This window comes from Rhagoletis pomonella, unplaced genomic scaffold (genome assembly GCF_013731165.1).
Source record: "Rhagoletis pomonella isolate Grant_MI unplaced genomic scaffold, Rhpom_1.0 Rhpom_scaffold_00002, whole genome shotgun sequence".
NCBI classification, from domain to species: domain Eukaryota; kingdom Metazoa; phylum Arthropoda; class Insecta; order Diptera; family Tephritidae; genus Rhagoletis; species Rhagoletis pomonella.
Window position 1 is genome coordinate 114,596,214 of NW_023458556.1, and position 21,681 is coordinate 114,617,894.

General features: G+C 37.0%; 1 protein-coding gene across 1 annotated transcript in view; it reads right to left on the reverse strand.

Moving 5' to 3' along the window:
- Positions 1–21,681, reverse strand: part of LOC118757213 (serine-rich adhesin for platelets-like) — a 258,283-nt gene that overhangs the window by 19,895 nt on the left and 216,707 nt on the right. Inside the window, 4 exon segments of the mRNA XM_036491945.1 lie at positions 10,163–11,185; positions 11,251–11,440; positions 11,501–11,796; positions 11,858–12,123. Of these exon segments, the coding sequence (XP_036347838.1) occupies positions 10,163–11,185; positions 11,251–11,440; positions 11,501–11,796; positions 11,858–12,123 (1,775 nt within the window).

A 21,681-nucleotide genomic window follows, 5' to 3' on the forward strand; every position in this document is an offset into this window, starting at 1 on the left:
ATATTTATATTTATATTTATATTTATATTTATATTTATATTTATATTCATATTTATATTTATATTTATATTTATATTTATATTTATATTTTTTAAGATTGATAAATTTATCCTCTGAAATCGTTTACTGACGTGAAAATTTGCGCAGAATACGAAACTGCTTTCAGGCTCACTTCGATACTCATTTATCAGATAAGCTAATGTTGAAGTTTTCCCACCTTCTTTATGACGTTAGCGTGAGGTTTTTCTTGGGAGGCAGGCTTTTTGTTTGATCTTTCTTCAGCAAAAATTACCCATATATGCCATTTGAACACTTTTGGAGAAATAAGCTATTTAAACAAAAATCCTTTTTAACTAAAAATCATATTCTGGAAATATTTCACATGTTTTGGTTTTTTTCTAAGGGTTTTATTTCACTAAAATATAAAAACAAGGAAATCATTGAAACTCCTTAAGCAATAATGGGCATTGGTAATTATCTTATTTTAAGTGTGACCATGATAAATTCACTTAAAAGCACAAAATAATTACTTTTATTAAGTTATTTCCTATGCCATTCGATCAATAACTTTTTGCGCTTCTTAACTGCAATGCACTTAGACAAGTAAAACAACTTATGTTAATATCATGGCAAAATTAAAAAAAAATTGATATTCTGGAAAACTCGGAGTGACAATATTGTAATATACCTTGTTTATACCAACACATAAAGTGATTTGACCCAGTTCGCTGTGATTCAAAACGGAAGCATAAATAATGTGACCAACTATTTCATAGCTCAAAGAAGTTAAGTTTAGAAGTGCCAGCCAAATTCTTCCATCTTCGCCTCCCGAAGGTTGGCTAATTCCTGTTTTACAAGTGTAGCCTTCTCTAGTGAGTTCCACCAGACAAGAGCTCCTTGAAACCATATAGGCTTAAATCTGGTTTCCTAGAGCTAATGAATTAATTTGGGTGAGACCCCACCTTTTACAGATAGCTCCCCTACAGCAGTACAAGGCAGCCAATACTTTTCCTACCCTTTCCTCAATGTTATGCTTCCACGACTGCCGCCGTTGATCGGTCACCTAGTTGATACAGGTAACAATATCAACGGAAATAAGGTTAAGTGACACTATTTCGTATACTGGTGCGAAATAAAATCAATTGACATTATTACCTTTTCAAAAGCGAAATAAAGTCAACAAAAATTTGGAAACAAAGTAAATGATGCTACTTCCTCATTCAAATGGAAATACCGGTAACAATGCTCAAGCGCGGCTCTGCGTGGTGCGCAGACGCGGCCGCCGCGAAGCTACGCAAATTTAGGGCCAATTTCACAATGCGTAGTTAACTCAGAATCGGCAGATAACTACAGATTTTTGTACTGAAAATCTCTAGTTAACTGCCGATTCTGAGTTAACTACGCACTGTGAAATTGGCCCTTAGTGTTTAAAAGGGCAATAATATCTATGGTGAAACGGTAATAATGTCATTTAACTCTGTTTTTCACCAGTGCACGAAATAGTGTCAATTGACCTTATTTCTATTGATCTTGTTACCTGTCAGTCACCCAGTTACCTGGTTACGGTAACTTTGAGCCAGATCAAAAAGGGTGTACAGAAATCGTCCCTCAACCAAAACTTCCATATCTACATAGGCGATCACCCGACAGCCCACTTTTTCCAGTTCCTCTAGAAGGTCGTTTACAACCCCAATCCAGAGCAGGGGAGATAGAACAACCTTGTGGAGTGCTCCTATTGACTCTGGACTGAGTGCAATCGTTCCCCCACTCCGCCGCGACAGTTCTGTCACGAAGTAAGCTGTAGATAAACCCTATTAGATTGCTTTCGACCCCCAGATTATGAATATATTTGACTACTGCCTCTGGAATGACATTGCTGAAGAACCCCTCGATATCGAAGAAGGCCCCTACTGCATAAACTTCATGCGGGAAGGCTTCCTCTGACCACTTTACCAATGTGTGCAGAGCGGTATTCACCGACCTTTTCTTCCAAAAAGCTCTTGAAAGACAGTCACGAGGAATCGCGTTTCTTATGTACAGCTCTATCAGTATCTCTAGCGTGTTTAGAAAACGAACCTTTCCGGCCTTCGCGATGAACGCAACACTGACTACCCTCCAAGCCAGTTCGCATAAATAGGGTTCAACCAATTGCACGACATCTTCAGAGCCCTTTGCAGCTGTGCAGGACTTTAATGGCGAATTTATCGCCCAGAAGATCGGAGAGGTACAAGACCAGGGGAGAGATTCTGTAACCAGTTAGCGACAATTTTCGAATTTCTATCGCACTTTTTGATGTAAAAACATTTATATCCGATCCGAAAATTGTCGCTAACTGGTTACAGAATCTCACCCCTGACCTACAAAATATCGCAAAGAAGTACATTTGACTGTACTTCGAAGTACGAAGTACAAGAGCGAATAAAAGCTTATAAAAAAGAAGTACTGTACTTCCGAAAGAAGTACGGTTGGTCACATTAAGCATAAACCAACTTTCAATACGCTCAGAAATTCAAAAGTGTATTGACTCGAATTTGTTTTCAAATCGGTTTTTTATTTCTAACATCGGTTAGAAAACACATCACTCATTAAACGCGAAGTGAAAAAAGGCTGGTTATCTTTACACAGCCCGTTTTAAATTAGAATTATTATTATAACCAAGTTGAATTCTTGTTCGCTTCCATTTCGGTCCACCACGCAATTTAATTATTTAAGAAATATCGAATAAAAATAACAAAAGTTGTTTACTTTTGAATACGGTTTCTGCGAGTACGCTATAACGACACAGGTATAAATGCTTGAAAGAAATCTGTCTTGAGTCAATTTAGCTTTTTGTTAATTCGGTCTTGCGTAGGTATAAACAAGGTAATAGAGAGCCATACTTATGCTGATAAATATTTTCAGGCAAAAATAGAATAACTAAAACAAAAAATGTTATGGTAGTCATTGACAAACATTTACTCCTTTTTTCAATGTTTCTTTGTTTAAATTTTTTTTTTAAGATTGATTATCGAATAACCGGAGTGGGGATAAAAATTTTAATATGGAGTAGATATAATATATCAAAGAAATACCGTTCTCAAAAGAAAACAAAACGGCTTACAATAATAAAAAACAGCTTTGTTGGTGGCTTATTATTTGGATCGTATAATGCAGTTTTTGATTTTTCGTTTTTACCACCACAAAAAAAAAAATGGGAAAGATGGGACAAAAAATAGCACTTTGATTGGAAATTACCCATATAGAATATCCGTATCCGTAGGTTCATACTTGATAAGATATTTTTTTATGATTTTTTTTGGAACGAATTTCCGTCATCCCTTGTCAAGTTTGGTTTGCAGACAAACCGGTTTCGGCATTGTGCCATCTTCAGTGTAATTTTTCGTTCTATTTTTTTATCTTTTTAAATAAATCCAGAGTAAAGGCCGTTAACTTATCAATTTTAAAGTGTATTTAAATCATTAGTTAAACTTAAGTACAGAAAATTCCATAGAAATTTCTGTAGTTAAGTTTAACTATTCTTTAAAATAGACAAGTTAACGTGCTTTTTGTAAAGCTTAAATTAGGGATGTGCCGGAAAGAGATTTTTCCGGATAACCGGATTCCGGATATCCTGTAAAAAATAAGAGCCGGATTCGGATATCAGATGGGATATCCGGTAGACTGCTGCCCTTAATAAATTTCACAACATTGTTGTATTAGGTTTTTTTGTGTTGCTAGATTATCTGCTTTTTCGAGCTGAACTATCCAATACGTAATAAGGAATACAAAATTTCTCTACTGAAATCCAAGTTATGATATAATCCTGTATTAAAAAGATAACTTCTCTGTCTGCAACCCAGACTTCTCGATTATTTTTGGTAAATAGAGGAGAAACGTCAATGAAAAAAGATAAATAACAATGAACGCCGCTAAGAAAAAACGCGTGATTGATTTTTTTATTTTAAAATGTGATGAGAATCGAACTAATATGCATGGTTATGTATATACCGTTTCGTTTCCCGAATTGCTCCGTAAGGCTTCATTGTTGAACTAAACAATTCGAAAATATAAATCAGTAGCATGGAGAAACCTGCAGAATCATATGAAAAAGGCCGAACTCTAGTGAAAGCTTCTATTGAAGAGCGAGACGAGGATATTTGGCAATGCTTTGGGGAAATCGCCAAGGGCTCTGATACTGAGTTCAGTTTTTTGATGTGGATACCAGGGTTGTTGCGAATATTCGCATTCTCATTCGCAACCGCGGAGCTTCCACATTAAATTTAGCACTCGTTGTGCAAGTGCACCGATAAAACGTATATATGGCAAACAAAATGACAAATTGTAGCCAATATTTTTGCCTGCGTTCGTGGGTGTATTTGTGTAATAAAACTGGTGAAATGTCATATTTATCAACTTTGATAAAAATGTCTTTAAACATATTATTTCTTAAGCTATATAACCGAGCTATCAATGGGCAGTCATACAAGATCCAACTTCTACTTGACCTTTGACGTACGTCAAAGAGAACATAGTCTTTTTAGAAAATTTTTTTTCCTGTGCTTTAAATAATTGCATTGCTTTCTTTCTTTATTATGTTTTTTTTGGGCCAATCTTAAAAAAAAAACTACTAGAAACTACGCAAAAGAAGAAAGTGTACACTGTAATTCTTAACCAAATTTTCGAGATTTTCTTTTAATGTTACATATATATTTGTTTCAATAATTTCAAATGGGGCTCTTTGGGGAATTTATTTTTAGCAAAAATTTTAAAAACAGTAATTTTGTTTACTTGTCCGGCAATATTTTTTTCATAGGGATATACATTGCATCCTAAAACTTCTGTTGTAAAACTGCCCCTTCTTTGTTATTTAAAATCAAAGAGTAAGCTCCTTAAATAAAGAGAATCGATGCTCAAATAATTAAAAAACTATAGGTCTGACCTTTAATTAGATAAAAATTACGAGAGATTCAAATGCTTATAAAAAAACAGGGTGTTTTTTTTAAATAACAATATTCTGATCCGATTCGGCTGGCAGCCACGACTTTAAAAACACAATTTTGTTCAAAATTTCATTCCTGCAAAATAATAATTTATTTTCCATATCCACATATTTAGCTCGCTATAAGCACAAATTTTTCAAACCAGTCGCAGAAGGAAGTATTACAAAATAACAGAAACTAAATTCGAAAAACGCTCATGATGTTACAGATTCCCCTAATTCTGAAACATCCAAAGGAATGAGAATGAAGAATTTTTTTTAAAGAGCTTTAGAAAACCTGACACATCTGGTTTGGCTTGTAAGCGCTGTTTAAACAAAGATCTCGTAATTATGCTTGATTCTAATTGTTTCTTAAAAATACTTGACATCCGCATTCGCACCCGCATCCGCGGATGTTAGCAGTTAGATATTCGCATCCGCATTCGCATCCGCGGTTGTCTAAAATTCCACATTCGCAACATCCCTAGTGGATACCCATACGATGGAGAAATGGAGAAATATGTACAGCTGCCCCTTATACCCAGACAAGAAGATCCTTTAATTTGGTGGAGTCATAGACGGCCGCTGTCGTATAGCGGTTAGCAGTGCGCGCTAACATTACGCAGGACCTGGATTCAAGCCCGGTTGAACCCAACATAAAATAAAACAAGTCAGAACAGCGCTGTCTTCGGCTATGCCGAAGGCTTCATACCTTTCATGAACATCTGCAAATTTTACTTTGACAGATTACTGCTTTTGAATACATCTGCATACATCGATAGAGGAGTTACATACTTATATAAAAAATCGCATCTAAACAATCAGAGATATGGAAGATATATTTTATATGACACCAATCTAAGTAATTTTCACCGCTATGTGATCGGTATGTAAACCGGTAACACAATTTATTGGGTTTAGTTTCGTACATAAAGGAGATATATGGCAAAAACTGGTATCTTAACAATCAGTGCTATAGGAGATAAAGCTTATACAGCATAGATTTTGACGATTTTCTCAGTAGACTTTGTATTATTATTTATAAAATATCTTACGAAATTTATCGGTTTTAGCTGTTCAAATAAAGGAGTTTTACAGTAAAATCCCATATCTGAACAATCAGATGTGGAAGATATATGTTGTAGTCATCCGATCCTTGTTATTTTCACTGTAAGTATTCTGTTAATAATGAGTGAAAATGGTGCGAAATTTCATGTTCCTAGCTGCATAAATGGAGGAGTTATGATAAAAGACCTCATATCTGAACAATCAGTTGTATGGGGGCTGCAGGTTATAGTGACCCGATCTTTGTTATTTTCGCTGTAAGTCTTCTGTTGATAATGAGTGAAAACAGCGCGAAATTTCATGGTCCTAGCTACATAAATGGATGAATTATAAAGAAAAATCTCATATCTGAACAATCAGTTGTATGGGAGCTATAGGTTATAGTTACCCGATCTTTGTAATTTTCACTGTAAGTATTTTGTTGATAATGGGTGCAAGTATTGCAAAATTTCATGTTCGTAGCTGCATAAATGGAGAAGTTATAATGAAAAATCTCATATCTGAACAATCAGTTGTATGGGAGCTATATGTTATAGTGGTCCGATTCTTCCGGTTCCGACAAATGATTAATACATTATAAAAATACACCCACCTACCAAATTTGATCCGGATATCTCGAAAACTGAGAGACTAGATTGCATACAAACAGACAGACAGACGGACAGACGGACATGGCTATATCAACTCAGCTCGACGTTCTGATCATATAAGTATACATTTTCATGGGTCTATCTCTTTTTGTTCTGGTACTTACAAACATCGGACCAAAGTTATAATACCATTTCATGCTCATGAAAGGTATAAAAAAAGGTTTATGTATGTATTTCAGCAAGGAAAACAGCTTCCCATAAAAATACAATCGTCGTTCATAGTCGGCGTAAAGATGTAGGTCGCTCCGCTTTGTGTGACAACATCAAGGCGCACGCCACAAATCGGAGGAGAAGCCCGACCAAACACTAACAAATGTGCAACCTCCCTACTATAATCGTAAGAATTTCCAAAGTTGTTTACACTGGCAATGAAGTATCTCTGCGAACCTTTCCCAGTGACCTAAAAAAGAGTGTTTACTGCATCGGGTGGCATTTATGTTGAAAATAGAAATGGGTTCTTGACCGGTAATGTGGAAATGCTTCTTTTCATAATGAAAGATATATACATTTTTAACTCTTAATTACTAATTAGATACTATTAAATTTGATTATAGAAATAAAAAAAAAAAAAATCTGAACTAGATTTTTAAATAGAATTTCTATAATCGTAAACCAGAAATCCGGACGGATTTTAGCTAGTATCCGGCCGGATAAGCCGGATTCCGGATATCTATCGGAAACCCGGCACATCCCTACTTAAAATAAGAAAAGAGCAGAAATTATATCGGCTTTGGTGTTTATGAGCAGAAATGCTTCTATTTTTACTTGTAGATCTAAGAGGATGGCATGGTATGCTGACTTATGAATAATCCCAAATTGCCATATTCGTTTATCTTTACTTCAGCTCCTATAAAAAACTTGATTTAAGAAAATTAAGCTTTACTCGATTTTTTCAAACAATTTTAAGTTTAAGTGGGCATACGGCCTATTGAATTTTATCAAATATGGTAAATGCGTAACAAAGGGTTAATTTATTTTTTTACATAACAGTCAGCTATGAGAGCTCGACTGAGTTGTCACTTCTACCTTGTTGAATATACCTTGGGTTAAATCTGTGGAACTGTCAAACTACAATTTCCTCTCTCAATTTAGAGTAACAAATGCAGAAGTGTACGGGAACGCAAATAACCAACATGAAATAAATATCAAATGGGTTTTTGTTTATTGTTATTTTACTGTAAGTTTATAGCAAATACTCGTAACAAAAAGTTTTCAAATACGAATATTTGTGTTTTCAAAAACATTGCTGTTTACTTCCATTTTATAAAATATATATATTTAACCAAATTTTAATAAATGCAGACACTTGTATGATTTTCTTTATTACTTTTTGTTTTGTAAACAAGAAGAAATACAACCTTGGCTATCGTTTGACACATTTCCTGAATTTGCAGAACAACCAGGATATGCTTTATTCTTTTTCTCAGTGTGTGCTTAAGAAGTATTACACAAGTTTATATTCTGTGTTTTTATATAGTGAGTGCTGATTCCTGCACCCGTTTTTTGTGCTAGTTCTGACAAAAAAATAGCACTGTATCGCTGTTAACCAAACTTATATTAGCCAGTTAAAAGAGCGGCAAGCGACTTAACACCTCTAGGATTGAGAGAAAGACTATATTCTGAATATTTGTTTGTCAATACTACAAGAGTTTAGTTACATCGACGTTAGTCGTTTAGTTACGTTTTCCTCAACACATGATTTGGTTATAGTTACATTATTTGGTTATAGTTACCAAATCATGTGTTGAGACAAATATATTTAGCCGACTTTTTCTGAGTGTATGTGGTAACGTAATCTAAGAATTTCTGCAACTACATAGAAGAACATAGCCATCTGTTTTCATGCTGGGATTTCACTGCCTATCAAGTTCCTCCCCAATATGTCCTTGTGCCGAGGTAACTAAACCAGAGTGAATTTGTGGTTAAAAAGAACGTATTTGTAAAAAACAATGCCACTCTGAGAAAAAAGTTTACTTACGTCAACTACATAAAATTTTCAGTGCAGATTACACACCAAAATTCGGGAAAAACCTTCAGTGCAGTTTAGCTACTACTATACATGTAACACGTAAATTATTTGACCATCTATCTGTTCTCATTTGTATAGTTCATGAACCTAAGCATTGCAAACACTGCGAACAGTAGAGGGCCTTCATAGTAAATGGACACGTTTAAGACTCAGCAATTAGTTCTATGCCAGAGCATAGACCTGAGTTCATATTTTGTTGCCGTCAACTTGTTACAGAATAGCTACCTTGATTCAAGGTGGCATAAGCCATTGTCTCTTGGAAAGTATTACGATTTCAAGCCTCGTGCTTTCGGTTAACAAGAATATGCTCTTTTTTACCATTGCTCTAAATCTTACTTTTTTCTTTAAAATACATACATATGTACATTAGACTGCATCACTCCTCATACAAAAAAAAAATCGGTACTATTTTTCCATTGGTATTATAAAATCTATTATATTAAGACGTCCACCAAAATATTTCAAAAAAATATTAAGATTTAAGTGAAATACCTCCAAAAATAGAGGTTTTTATGAATAAAAATAGTTTCTTAAAAATTTTTTTTTTAAAAATCCCCTCAAATGATAAAACGATTTAAGCTTAAAAAATTTGCATAAAAATATTTTTTAAAAATTAAAAAAAAATTTGAACGGAATCGTAATGATGAGATTTTTGATGCTGTTTTTTAACTCTTTTCAAAGATTGGTATAAGAAAAACTTGAATAACTGAGCCTAAATTATTCTGATTTAGACTTAAGAGGTGTCGGTGGAAAGGTATATTCTAACCCTTTTTATTTCTTTGCTAATAAACTCATTCAAAGGACGAAAGAGAAAGGTATGATGAATGAACGTCATTCAAAGTTGAATTAAGATGTATTGGTATTTGAAAAAAAGAAAATTGGGACACGAATGATTTTTTTTTTTACAGAAATAAAAACAGTGTTAAAATACCTATCTACTGGGATCCCATATGTCTAAATTAGAATAGTTTTGGCCCAGTTATTCAAGTTTTTCGTAAATCAATCTTTGAAAAAAGTAAAAAAAAAACAGCATCAAAAATCTCACTCTTACGATTCCGTTGAAAATATTTTTAAATATTTGTATGTAGATTTTTTAAGCTTAATCTGTTTTGTCATCTGAGGGGAGTTTTTTCAAAAAGTTCTTTACGAAACTATTTTTATTCATAAAAAACTCCATTTTTGGAGGTGTTTTCAAATCGGTCCAGCTCACTTAAATCTTAATATTTTTCCCAAATATTTTGGTGAACGTCTTAAAATATAATAACTCCATTTTTGGAGGTGTTTTCAAATCGGTCCAGCTCACTTAAATCTTAATATTTTTCCCAAATATTTTGGTGAACGTCTTAAAATATAATAACTTTTGTAATCCCGGCGGAAAAAACGCAACTTTTTTTGGTGATGCAGTCTAATGTACATACATTTATTTGTAAGCTTAAGTAACTTTTATGATTATTATCTTACTTCTTTGAATTAGTTTCAACTTCCTCAGGTCCTAGGTTGCTTTCAGTAGTTGTATACCTGCCGCGATTCCGACTAAATGTACTGTATGTTCGCTTATCTTCTTTTTGCTCATTAGTTCTCACTTCTTCGTCGCTAACAGATTCCTCTTCTGTTTCGGTTCGCACCGTCGATGGTCGCGCACGTCGTATGCTCCCATACGAGGGTGTCACTGTATTCGTCGGTCGCCTTGTAGTTTTATCTTTAATGTTCAACTCCTCCTCTTCATCATCTTTGCTTTCACGCTCTGCGCCTGGTTTTTCTTCTACTTCACCTTCATCCTCTTGTCCTCTAAATGAGCCTCTATTTCTATTAATTGTAACATATTGTTTCTTTTCTTTTAGGAAGCCATCGAAATCCGACAATTTGTCTAGACCCTCATTTTGGGGACCCTGCCTGCTGTTGCCACGCACAACAGAAGAATATTTTGAAAAACTACTACTACTGGTGCCTTCACTAGATTGTGATTCATCACTTTCAAATTTGGAGTTTGCTTCTTCCTGTTTATTCGTCTGACCTGACTTTCGAAACAGTGACGACGATGTGAAGCGATTACGGAACGAATTGTAGGTATTGGGTTTGCTAAGTACTTTGTCGTAGAGATCTTTGCTAATCGGCGATTGAGTCGTGGCCGCATTCGATTCACTGGAGCTGCTTTTAATTGATATTGTGCCATCATCCTTACGTAGCAAATGTTTTTCCAGCTCCTCAATTCCACCTACCTTGCGAATCAGCTCGATGAGCTCTTTTATGACCTGTGGATCTTCTTCAGCATCTTTTTCTTTAAAATGAGTAGGCAAATCCTCTCCCAATTCTTCCTCTTCGTCTTCATATTCTATGGGAGATGAAGTGGTCGAGGTAGTGGTTGAAGTAGTTCTAAAGAAAGATGTGCGTGAAGTAGCAGACGTGATTCGATTCAGGGAAGCTGTGGGACGGGGCGTGGGGGTTGTTGTAGTAGTACTGCTGATAGGTGCCGCGGTCGTGGTTCTAAAAAATTTAATATTGTTGCATAAATACTTAAAGAAGATTTTTAAATATAACTCAGCACCAACTTTTTGGTTTTGCAGGGTACATTGCGCGCAAAATCACACGAGTCGGCTGCGGGATTAAAATATAGGCCAGAGGGACAGGTAAATTGATGGCCCACAATGCCTAAGCCAGACGGTCCACTGTCCAGACACCAATAGTATTTCTTGCAATCGCGCGGATGTTGAAAGAACCCTTCCTCTTCGCATTTGAAATCTACGAGCCAAAGATAATTTTGATTGATATGAGCAATTTTTTTTCCTGCGTCTTACTCACCAGCTCCAGGATCTGGTGTGGTCGGTGGTGCTGGCGTTGTAACACGACCGCCAATATACAATGAGGAACCTTCTGCATTGGTGAGTCGTATTGTGGTCTCAGGCACACGTGTTGTAGTAGTGGAGGTCGCTGACTGCGTTCGTCGCCGTCCACTACTCAAGGTTGTGCGACTGGAGGAGCCTTTACCATCGCTGTTGCCACCAATCCGGTTGAGTTTCGAAGATGAATTTTCACGACTGCGCGAACGTGAAGGCTTCTTGGGCACGTTTGGTTTGGCGACTTCGTTAATTCCAAGTCTATAAGAGGAATAACGTTGAGGTTTATACGGAATTTTAAGTTTAGCTAAATATTTCTTACCCCAAGCTCTCTAACATCGATTCTTTGGCCGCTTCTATCAGTGGATATGGTTTGCCGCTGCAAGTGCCACGGAAATCATCGTTGTCTATGGCCCAAAACATTATACCGCCTAGGCCGTTTTCGACGACATATTGAGCTTTCTTGCGTACAATGGCTTCATCATCGTAGCCAACCCATTGGTTGCGTCTGTAGGCGTAAGGTCCCAACGCGTTCGGATTTGGTTGCACAACGGTCCATTCAGGATCCTCTTTCAGATTTTGGCATATCTAGAATGTAATATCAGAATACATATGTATATGTAAACGAGGATTTAAAAAATTGTATAATATTTTTTTATTTTAAAACGATTTCTCGTTCTAAGAACTATAACGTATAATTGGAAACCTTTTCCAATAAATAGCCTTAGATAATGAAATAAATTTTTAAGAGACGTTACTGTGTGAAAGAATGAAGCTTTCCATGAACCAACTAACTTTGCCTTAATAGTCTGGCATCAGAACTTGCTAGTCCACTTTTGACCAGATTTTCACAGTGCATTCTAGAAAAAACACTGAATAAGCAAATCGACACCCAACCCCATTTCGTAAATTTTGAAAACCGCTTTCAAGAGCACGACGCCATTACTAACTTTGGGATCCTTGCAAAACTATTACAGATATTTAAAGTGACGGGAAGAACGCCTCCACTCTGTTCGAGGCCAAACGTGATTTTAGGCGAGGAGAATTAATTTCGTACGATTCCTTTAAACTAATGTCGGGAATGGCAATACAGGCTATCAATCTGAATTGCAGAAGCGCGGTACCGTAATCTTAGGCAGTTGACATTAAAATCGTCGGTTTCAACCCCAGAATCGTTAACGCATAATTTTCCAGTTTAGAGAAGGAGGCAAAAGATATTGGTCCAGCGGTGAACGAGGACGACACAAAGTACCTCCTTGACCATAGGTATTCGCGTATTGGGACAATCACCACTGTTATAACTTAAACTTATTGCTTGTCTGCCTGGGGATCAAGCGAAGTAAAACTCTTGCCAAAATGTGCTACCTTGGGCTCGGAAGGAAATTGAAAAGCAGAGTCATCTCTTGACGAACACAAATTATGCTCTATAAATGCCTAATCATACTCTCCTTTTGTATGACACAAAAAATGTGGAAGATATTGAAAGAAGATGAGAAGGCTTTACGGGGTTTTAGCCCAGTTATGCATACTTAGCTTTGCATGAGAGTTGTCACATAAGAATCTGTTAAACAGGCTTTGCGTGTAAGCGGCTACCCAACACATTGCACTTAACATGTAGAATTCTGTTGGGTTTTGATTTTTACGTAAAAATGGTATGGCAGTGCAAGTATGCATAACTGGGCTATTAGGGTTAGCCAAGTATTCTATGCAAGTTCTATGGGCATTTTAGGCTGGAAGAGTTATGAGCAGAGGCTACCTATAAAAGCTGACTGAGAGAACTCATTTCAGCTCCTAGAGATTTAGGTAGGTAATTACTCTCCCAAAGTTAAGGTTCAGGCATATAGCAGGTATAATGACGTTTACGGCGGAAATCCCAATGCAACTCTTTGCGAAAATACCTAGCGGTCACCTAAGGAAGACGAATAAATGTGACTACATAAGTATATTAACTCTCTGTCGTCCTTAAAACTGCTAGGTTTATATGACACAATAGACCAGCATTCTCTATAATGTATATCCACCTTCTTCTTCTTTATTGGCGCTGTAACCGCCTAAGCGATTTTGGCCGAGGCCAAAACAGCTCGCCAGTCATTTCTCTTCTGTGCTAACTGACGCCAATTGCAAATGCCAAGTGAAGCCAAGTCCTTCTCCACCTGGTCTTTCCAATGCAGAGGAGGCCTTCCTCTGTTACCAGCATCGCGGCCCGCGTTAAATACTTTTAGAGCAGGAGCGTTTCAGTCCATTCTAACGGCATGGCCAAGCCAGCGGAGCCGCTGAATTTTAATTCGCTGCACTATGCCTATATCGTTGTAGAGCTCATACAGCCTATCGTTAAATCGTCTGCGGTATTCGCCATCGCCAACGCGTAAAGGTCCGTAAATCTTTCGCAGAATCTTTCTCTCGAAAACTCCAAGAGCCGCTTCATCAGGTGTTTTCATTGTTCATGCCTCCGCGCCATACTCCAGCACAGGCATAATGAGGGACTTATGGACTTATTATACGACGAGAGAGGACTTAACTTCTCAATTGCCTACTCAGTCCAAAGTAGCACTTGTTGGCAAGAGTGATTCTCCGTTGGATTTCGAGGCTGACATTATTATTGGTGTTAATGCTGGTTCCCAAATAAACGAAGTCGTCTACTTTTTCAAACTTGTAACTGTCAACAGTGACGTGGGTGCCAAGACGCGTATGCTCTGACTGTTTGTGTCATGACAGGAGATACTTCGTTTTGTCCTCGTTCACCACCAGACCCATTCACTTCGCTTCTCTATCTAATCCGGAGAGGGAAGAACAGACGTAGTCCTTGGTTTTGGATAATATCGATGTCGTCGGCATACGCCAGCAATTGTACGCTCTGGTAAAGTATTGTGCCTGAGCGGTTTAGTTCTGCGGCTCTTATTATCTTCTCCAAAATCAGATTAAAGAAATCACACAAGAGGGAGTCACCTTCAGGGCTGCCAACTTGGCTCAAACCGTGCCATTTTTGGCCGTATTTTACTTCAAATGGCACTTAATTTTTTAATTTGGCACTTTTGAAAAATAATAATATTTCAATTCATTTGTGTGAAATCCTTTTAGTGTATACAACTGGTTTGTCTTACTTTGTATTGGACTTTTATTTTAGGAATGTGTTTGTAATTTTAATGCTAAATGAGAAGATTTAAACAGAATGACAGCTTTTTCGGCACTTTTATTTTTCTATTTGGCACATTTTGGCACTGTTTTATCCTCAATATGGCACTTCATAGCTAAGTATTGTTGGCAACCCTGGTCACCTTGTCTGAAACCTCGTTTGGTATGAAACGGCTCGGAGAGGTCCTTCCCTATTCTGACGGAGCTGATGTATTGCTCAACGTCATTTTACATAGCCGTATTAGTTTCGCGGGGATACCAAATTCAGACATCGCAGCATAAAGACAACTTCTCTTCGTGCCGTCGAAAGCGGCTTTGAAATCGACAAATAGAATGTGTGTGTCGATCCTATTTTCGCGGGTCTCTTCCAAGATTTGGCGTGTTGAGAATACCTGATATATGGTGGATTTGACAGGCCTAAAGCCACACTGATAAGGTCCAATCAGTTCGTTGTCGGTGGGCTTCAGTCTTTCGTACAATACATGCGATACGACCTTATAACCTATGCTTAGAAGGCTGATTCCGCGGTAGTTGGCGCGAATGGCGGGTCGCCTTTCTTGTGGATTGGGCGAGAGCACACTTAAATTCCAGTCGTCGGGCATGCGTTCATTCTACATAAGAGTTGATGCATGTACCTTATCAGCTCCTCGCCACCATACCATAATAGCTCAGTTGGCAGGCTGTCAGCTCCAGCAACTTTGTTGTTTTTCAAGCGCGCTATCGCTATTCGTACCTCGTCATAGTCAGGTGGTGGAACATCGACTCCACCGTCCGCTAATTTCAGCGCTGCTACCATTCAGTAGGGTGGAAAAGTGGTACCTCCTTAATTTAAGTACATTCTAAACATCGGTCACTAGGTCGCCATTGTTGTTCTTACAGAAGTTCGCCCTGGTCTTGAAACCTTCAGTAAGTCGCCTAACCCTCTGGCATTTTTCCTGTCGGCTAGCATTTCAAGCTCTTCGCACTCACGTATTTCGGTCTCTCTCTTCTTATTGCGGAAAATACGTCTCGCTTCCTTCTTCAGTGGCCCTATAGGAGGCGTCCTTTTTCTCTGCGGCTTCTTGACATTCCTCATCGTACCAGTTGTTTTTTCGGGATCGCTGAAATCTAAACCCATCTTCGGCGGCGGTACTTAATGATCGGAAAATGTGGTCCGACTGCTCGCTTATGTCGGATTGTTGAAGAGTGCTCTCACAGAGCAGGTGTGTAAGTCGAGTGGCCGTCTGATGTGATTGCAGCTTTTCGACATTAAGCTTTCCTTGCATTGTTGGGCGCACATTTTTTGCTGCCCAGAGGTGGGTGCGTATCTTGGCCACAACAAGATAGTGGTCCGAGTCGATGTTAGGCTCTCGGAGTGTACGTACGTCTAAAACGCTGGAAGCATGCCTTCCGTCTATCACAATGTGGTCGATTTGGTTTCTCGTTTTTCGATATGGAGACAGCCATGTAGCTTGGTGGATGTTCTAATGCTGGAACCTAGTACTACATATTACCATGTTTCGGGCCCCGGCGAAGTCGATCAGCCTCAGTCAGTTATCGGACGTTTCGTCGTGGAGGCTGAATTTTCCGACAGCCTTTGTCTTCCGGAGGAAATCAACCAGCCGGGCAGAGGCTTCCCCATTAAGGGTCCTGATATTCCAGGTGCATACCCTTGAATCATAGTCCTTTATTCGTTTTCCGTGGTCGTAATCAAAAAAAAAAGGTTATCATCCGAGGCTGTTTGTTCTTTTTCATTGGGCGGGGTTTTAACGTGGCGGGACCCAAACCCAGCGCACGCGAACTTTTACGCCTTCTCACTTTAGCTCGCTCCCAAACGGGTGTTTGGTTGCTACCCAGAGGATACGTGGATATAAATATCCGGACGTTGTGAGTTGCGATTTGAACCGTACGCACAAGAATCGCTTCTGGCCACTCCCAAGTGAATGGCAGTCAAAAGTTTTCCACTTCTGCACACGGAACCATGTCTATCCATCTACCATAAACAGGGAACGGATTTTCGGGAACTCAAAAATCTATAAAAAAGGCAATATTGCGAAATAGGCAGGAAAAGGCTCTAGAAATAGCAAACAAGGCAAAAGAAGGCACTAAAAAAACTTAAAAATAACACTGGTTTACAGGAAAAATGTTCAACGGACGTCACTACATATCCAATTCCTATATAGAATTGCTCGGTGATTCCGAAAATCGAGTTAATTTTTTATTCTATGGATAAGCTTTCGAGATATTTTCAGGTGTACATGGCGTATGGCGTCGGCCGCTGTGGTATAGTGGTAAGCAATGCGCGCTTTCACTCCGCAACGCCTGGGTTCAAACCCTGGTCAAAGCAACATCGCAAAAACTGTAGAAAAAAAGGTTTTTTCTTAACAGCGGTCATCCCTCGGCAGGCAATGGCAAACCTCCGAGTGTATTTCTGCCATGAAAAACAGCTTCTCATAAAAATACGATCGCCGTTCGGAGTCGGCGTAAAACTGTAGGTCCGTCCGCTCTGTGTGACAACATCAAGGCGCACGCCACAAATCGGAGGAGAAGCTCGGCCAAACACTAACATATGTATGTGTAAGCGCCAATCTATTATTATTATTATGGCGTATGAGTAACATTCTTTCCCGCTCATTTTTCAAACAAAAAATCTTTGCGCATTTTCATATATTACTTCTTTATTTATCCACCGATTTTCTTCATTATCAACTCGATTTTTTTGTAACAGAACAGGCTTTAACACAGCCTTGAATGTAAAAAACGTGCGTTAATCTAAACCATTTTTCAGTGATGAGAGGTCTCGCATGGTGTAGGTTTTCATTTCATCAAATTTCAAATCTTCCTGTAACTTTAAAAAATAGAACCTGTGCACTTTCAAAACAGGCGGCAACCCTCTTAAAAATTATTTTCTAACTAAAATTTCCTCAAATATTTTTCGCCTGACATTGGTTATAAATATTTCAAGTAACTGATGAATTAAGTGGAAATTCATTTTTTAAACACGTGGCAGCTCTCCTAAATATAGTTCTTAAATAAAGGATTTTAAACCCATTTTCATTGATTACCATCGGTTAGTAATTCATTTATCTTATTATATAATTTTAGTTTAGCCCTTTAAGCTGGGCAACCCCCAAGTACATCAAAAATGTTCTAAATTGTTAAACTAAGTATTTCTGGAAGCTCTTTCGTTTGACATCCATCGTTAATATTTCATATAACTTGGGTATAAAACAGTTTAATTAGACTTCTCAAATAGATGGCAAACCTATTCAAAATATTTCCAACTACTACTTTCTTAAACCTCTTTTGTATGACGCCCATATAGCGATACTTTATTTACTTACCAAATTCCTTTAATTCAAATTTAATTAAATTTTTTTAACATGTGGCAACCCTCCTATACGTAGTTAAGTTATAAAGCCTTTTCAAAACCATTTCGATTGATACCCATATCTAATAATTGATTTAACTTTTTAATTAATTTGAGCTTAATTTCTTAACCGGTGGCAACTATTTTCGAAAAAGTAAAACCTTCTTGAACATCATCACCCTAAGCCCTTTAATTTGGTACCTCCCTTTTGAAAATCGAACGGACGGTGCGGATCTGAGGGCATTGATTAGTAAATAACTTGAGTTTAATTATTTAACAGGTGGCAACCGCTTTCGAAAATATAAAACCAGTTTGCACATCTACAGGCCGAGCGAACAGTGCAAATCTTTTATGCTGCACAAAAAATGCCTTCGCGTATTATATATATAGATTATATATATAGATACCTATTTTAATTACCCCATTGTCTTAATTCAAATTGAATTTGATTGTTTAAACAGGTGGCAACCCTCCTACACGCAGTTAAGAAATAAAGTATTTTCAAAACTACTGCGATTGGTACCCAAATGGTAAATATTGATTTAACTATTTAAATAATTTGAATTTAATTTTTAAACAGGTGGCAGCCTTCTTCAAACACTTTAAAAATATTCTAAACGTTCAAACTAAAGATCTCTTAAGATTCATTCTCTTGACGTCCATATTTTTATACTTCATATAAATTAGACTTTTCAAACAGGTGGCAACCCTCTTCAAAATGTTTACAAACTACTACGTACTTACACTTTATCGTCTGACGCTCATACATTCCCTTAATTCAAATTGAATTTGAATTTTTTAACAGGTGGCAACCCTCATAAAGTTAAGTTAAGAAACAAAGATTTTCAAAATTATTTCCATTTATGCCCATTTTGTAATAAATAATTGGTTTAGCTTTTTTAATAATTTGAACTTAATTTTTTAAAAGGTGGCAACTCTTTTCGAAAAAGTTAAACCTTATTGCACACCTACATCCAGAGCCCTTTGGCACCTCACTTTTGAAAATCGAACGAACGGTGTGGATCTGATGGCATTTATTATTAGACTATTTGAATGCACTTTTTTATCAGGTGGCAACTCCTTTCGAAAAAATAAAACCAGTTTGCACATCTACAGGCTAAGCGCTTTAATTTGACACTCCATTTTTGAAAATCGAACGAACGGTCCAGATCTTTTATTCGGAACAAAAAATGCGTTCGCGTATTATTTTGAACTTAATTTTTTAAAAGCTGGCAACTCTTTTCGAAAAAGTTAAACCGTATTGCACACCTAAAGTCAGAGCCCTTTGATTTGACACCTCACTTTTGAAAATCGAACGAACGGTGTGGATCTGATGGTATTGATTATTAAATTATTTGAATGCAATTTTTTATCAGGTGGCAACTCTTTTCGAAAAAGTAAAACCTTATTGCACATTTACAGATCAAGCGCTTTAATTTGACATATTATTTTTGAAAATCGGGCGAACGGTACATATCTTTTACGCTGCACAAAAAATCCCTTCGCGTATTATATTTATAGATAAGGGCTTTTTCCTTGCTATAATTACTTTTTTAAAGGTACAATAGGCAAAAAAGGCAACATCAAATGTGCTTTCTGCCTTTATGCTTAAGTGCACATTTAAGATACCCCAAAATGCGCATCAGAGGATAGACCTGCCTTAAAAATTTTGCAAATAGTATCAATTATCAAAGAAAGTATTACGTTTACCTGCACTTGCCCTACAATTACCTAATTTTACACACTTTTATTTATTTTGCTCATCTCGCAGAACAACGAAAATGGCTATCAATTAATGCAGTTATATAGATAATTAGATACCATTCGGTAAAAATTTTGCTTTCAGTAATTTCTACGTGGTAAGTGCTCCTCCATTAGTTGGTTTCATAGGGAAACAAATTCCCTTAAGTGCCTTTTTCGGTTAAGTGCACAAGTTTTTCGTGCGAAGAAGGATGTGCAGCTAAGCAAACTATACTGTATATGGAATGAGGGAAAGCTAAATCGTGGATATTATTCATCGAATATACTCCATCTCTTTAGCAGAAAAAAGCAATTTCTATAAAATCCGTTCCGTGCTCATGAATAACTTTTTTCTTTGACTGAAAACAACTTTTTAGAGAGTTTAGAGAAAAATTAACCAAAGGCCCCAAAATAATAACACCTGACACGTACAATAACGCTGCTTACATGTATTTTTGTGAATTCCGCTATGATAATGTGTAAAAAGTCCAGTCTCGTAGGGAATCATCTGCTTCGTCAACCTCCACAACAGAGACACGACATAACCCTAATCGGTAATGAACTCGCCTTTCATCTCGATTTACTATTTGACGACACAAGACGGTAATGTTATACTTCTATTTTTATTCCATCCATCTTGAAAACAGTTATGTTCAATACAATCCATCTGCAGTTTTTAAAAGAATTGGTTTAGAATCCATCTGGATTTTAATCATCATCACTGATGTCAATTATAACTGTTTATAAGGTTAGCAACATCATCATCGATGACAGTTACCTATGCTTAAGATGATTTTATATCAGTGGTGCACAGCGTTGGCAGAGCTCTCAATACAAACGCAATATTTTTGTATCAATATATGTGTACTCAACAAAACAGCTTGCACATGCCATGCTTACAGTATGAAAGCTCAGTTAGTCTATACTTAATTTCCGTAACTTAACATAACTTAATATTTTGTCCAACCTGTTATATGAGAAACTGTGTTGGCGGTTAGTTAAAACTTAACTTACCGTAAGGAACTTAAGAACCTGTAGATTTTAGGTTCTTCAGTTACGGCCTTACGGAAATTGAAAGCGGTGAGAGAATCAGGCTTGCCAGACTCTCGTTTTTGCATTTCTTAAAAATAAATGACAGCAAACATTTTTATGTGCATACATTTTTTGATATGGCAATTTAGCCAGCGAACTGTTAAACAGCTGAAAAAGAAAATACAAAAACAAAGTAATCATTGATTATTTCTTACGGTAAGTTAAATTAAGTTAAGTCTAGACTAACTGAGCTTTGACCCTGCAGCAAAATTTAGAGACAGTCTGGCAAAGCGCTAGTTCCGCCCTACAAATTTCAGAACTGTCTCTGAACTACTGCAAAAGGGATGCAGAGCTGGACGGTTGAAACTCATATGTTGCTAGTTGCGCTGTCATCAGAGTTACTCATCCTGGTCATGTTAAAGCTGACAAAAGAGGCAAACATGTACTATACTATATTTTTCCGATTTTCTTAGACCCTAAAACTAATAAAAAACTGTTTTCGTTTATTTAATATGTAATTCTCTACATAGTTTTTGGTGCAACTGCTAAAATATTTCCAAAAAAGTCGTCATTGGTAATACTAATAGGTGCAATCCCGTATTCCTCGGACTAAAACTAGTAAAACTGTCAAAAAATAAAAATTCGTTCAGAGCGAGAGAGTAAAATTGAAAAGTACGGGATCGCTTTCTATTAAAAAATGGTAACTTCTGTCAACTTCAACATAACCTCCAAATTTTGGTTGTAAATTTTCGCTTATTTTGTATGTAAACACACTCAGCTCACACATGTAAATAACCAAAAATACTTTCACATTCATTAGAATCCACTTAAACAAGTAATTAAATACTTTTCAACATGAATTAGCAGAGTGCACTTTTCTTTTGCTTACAGCT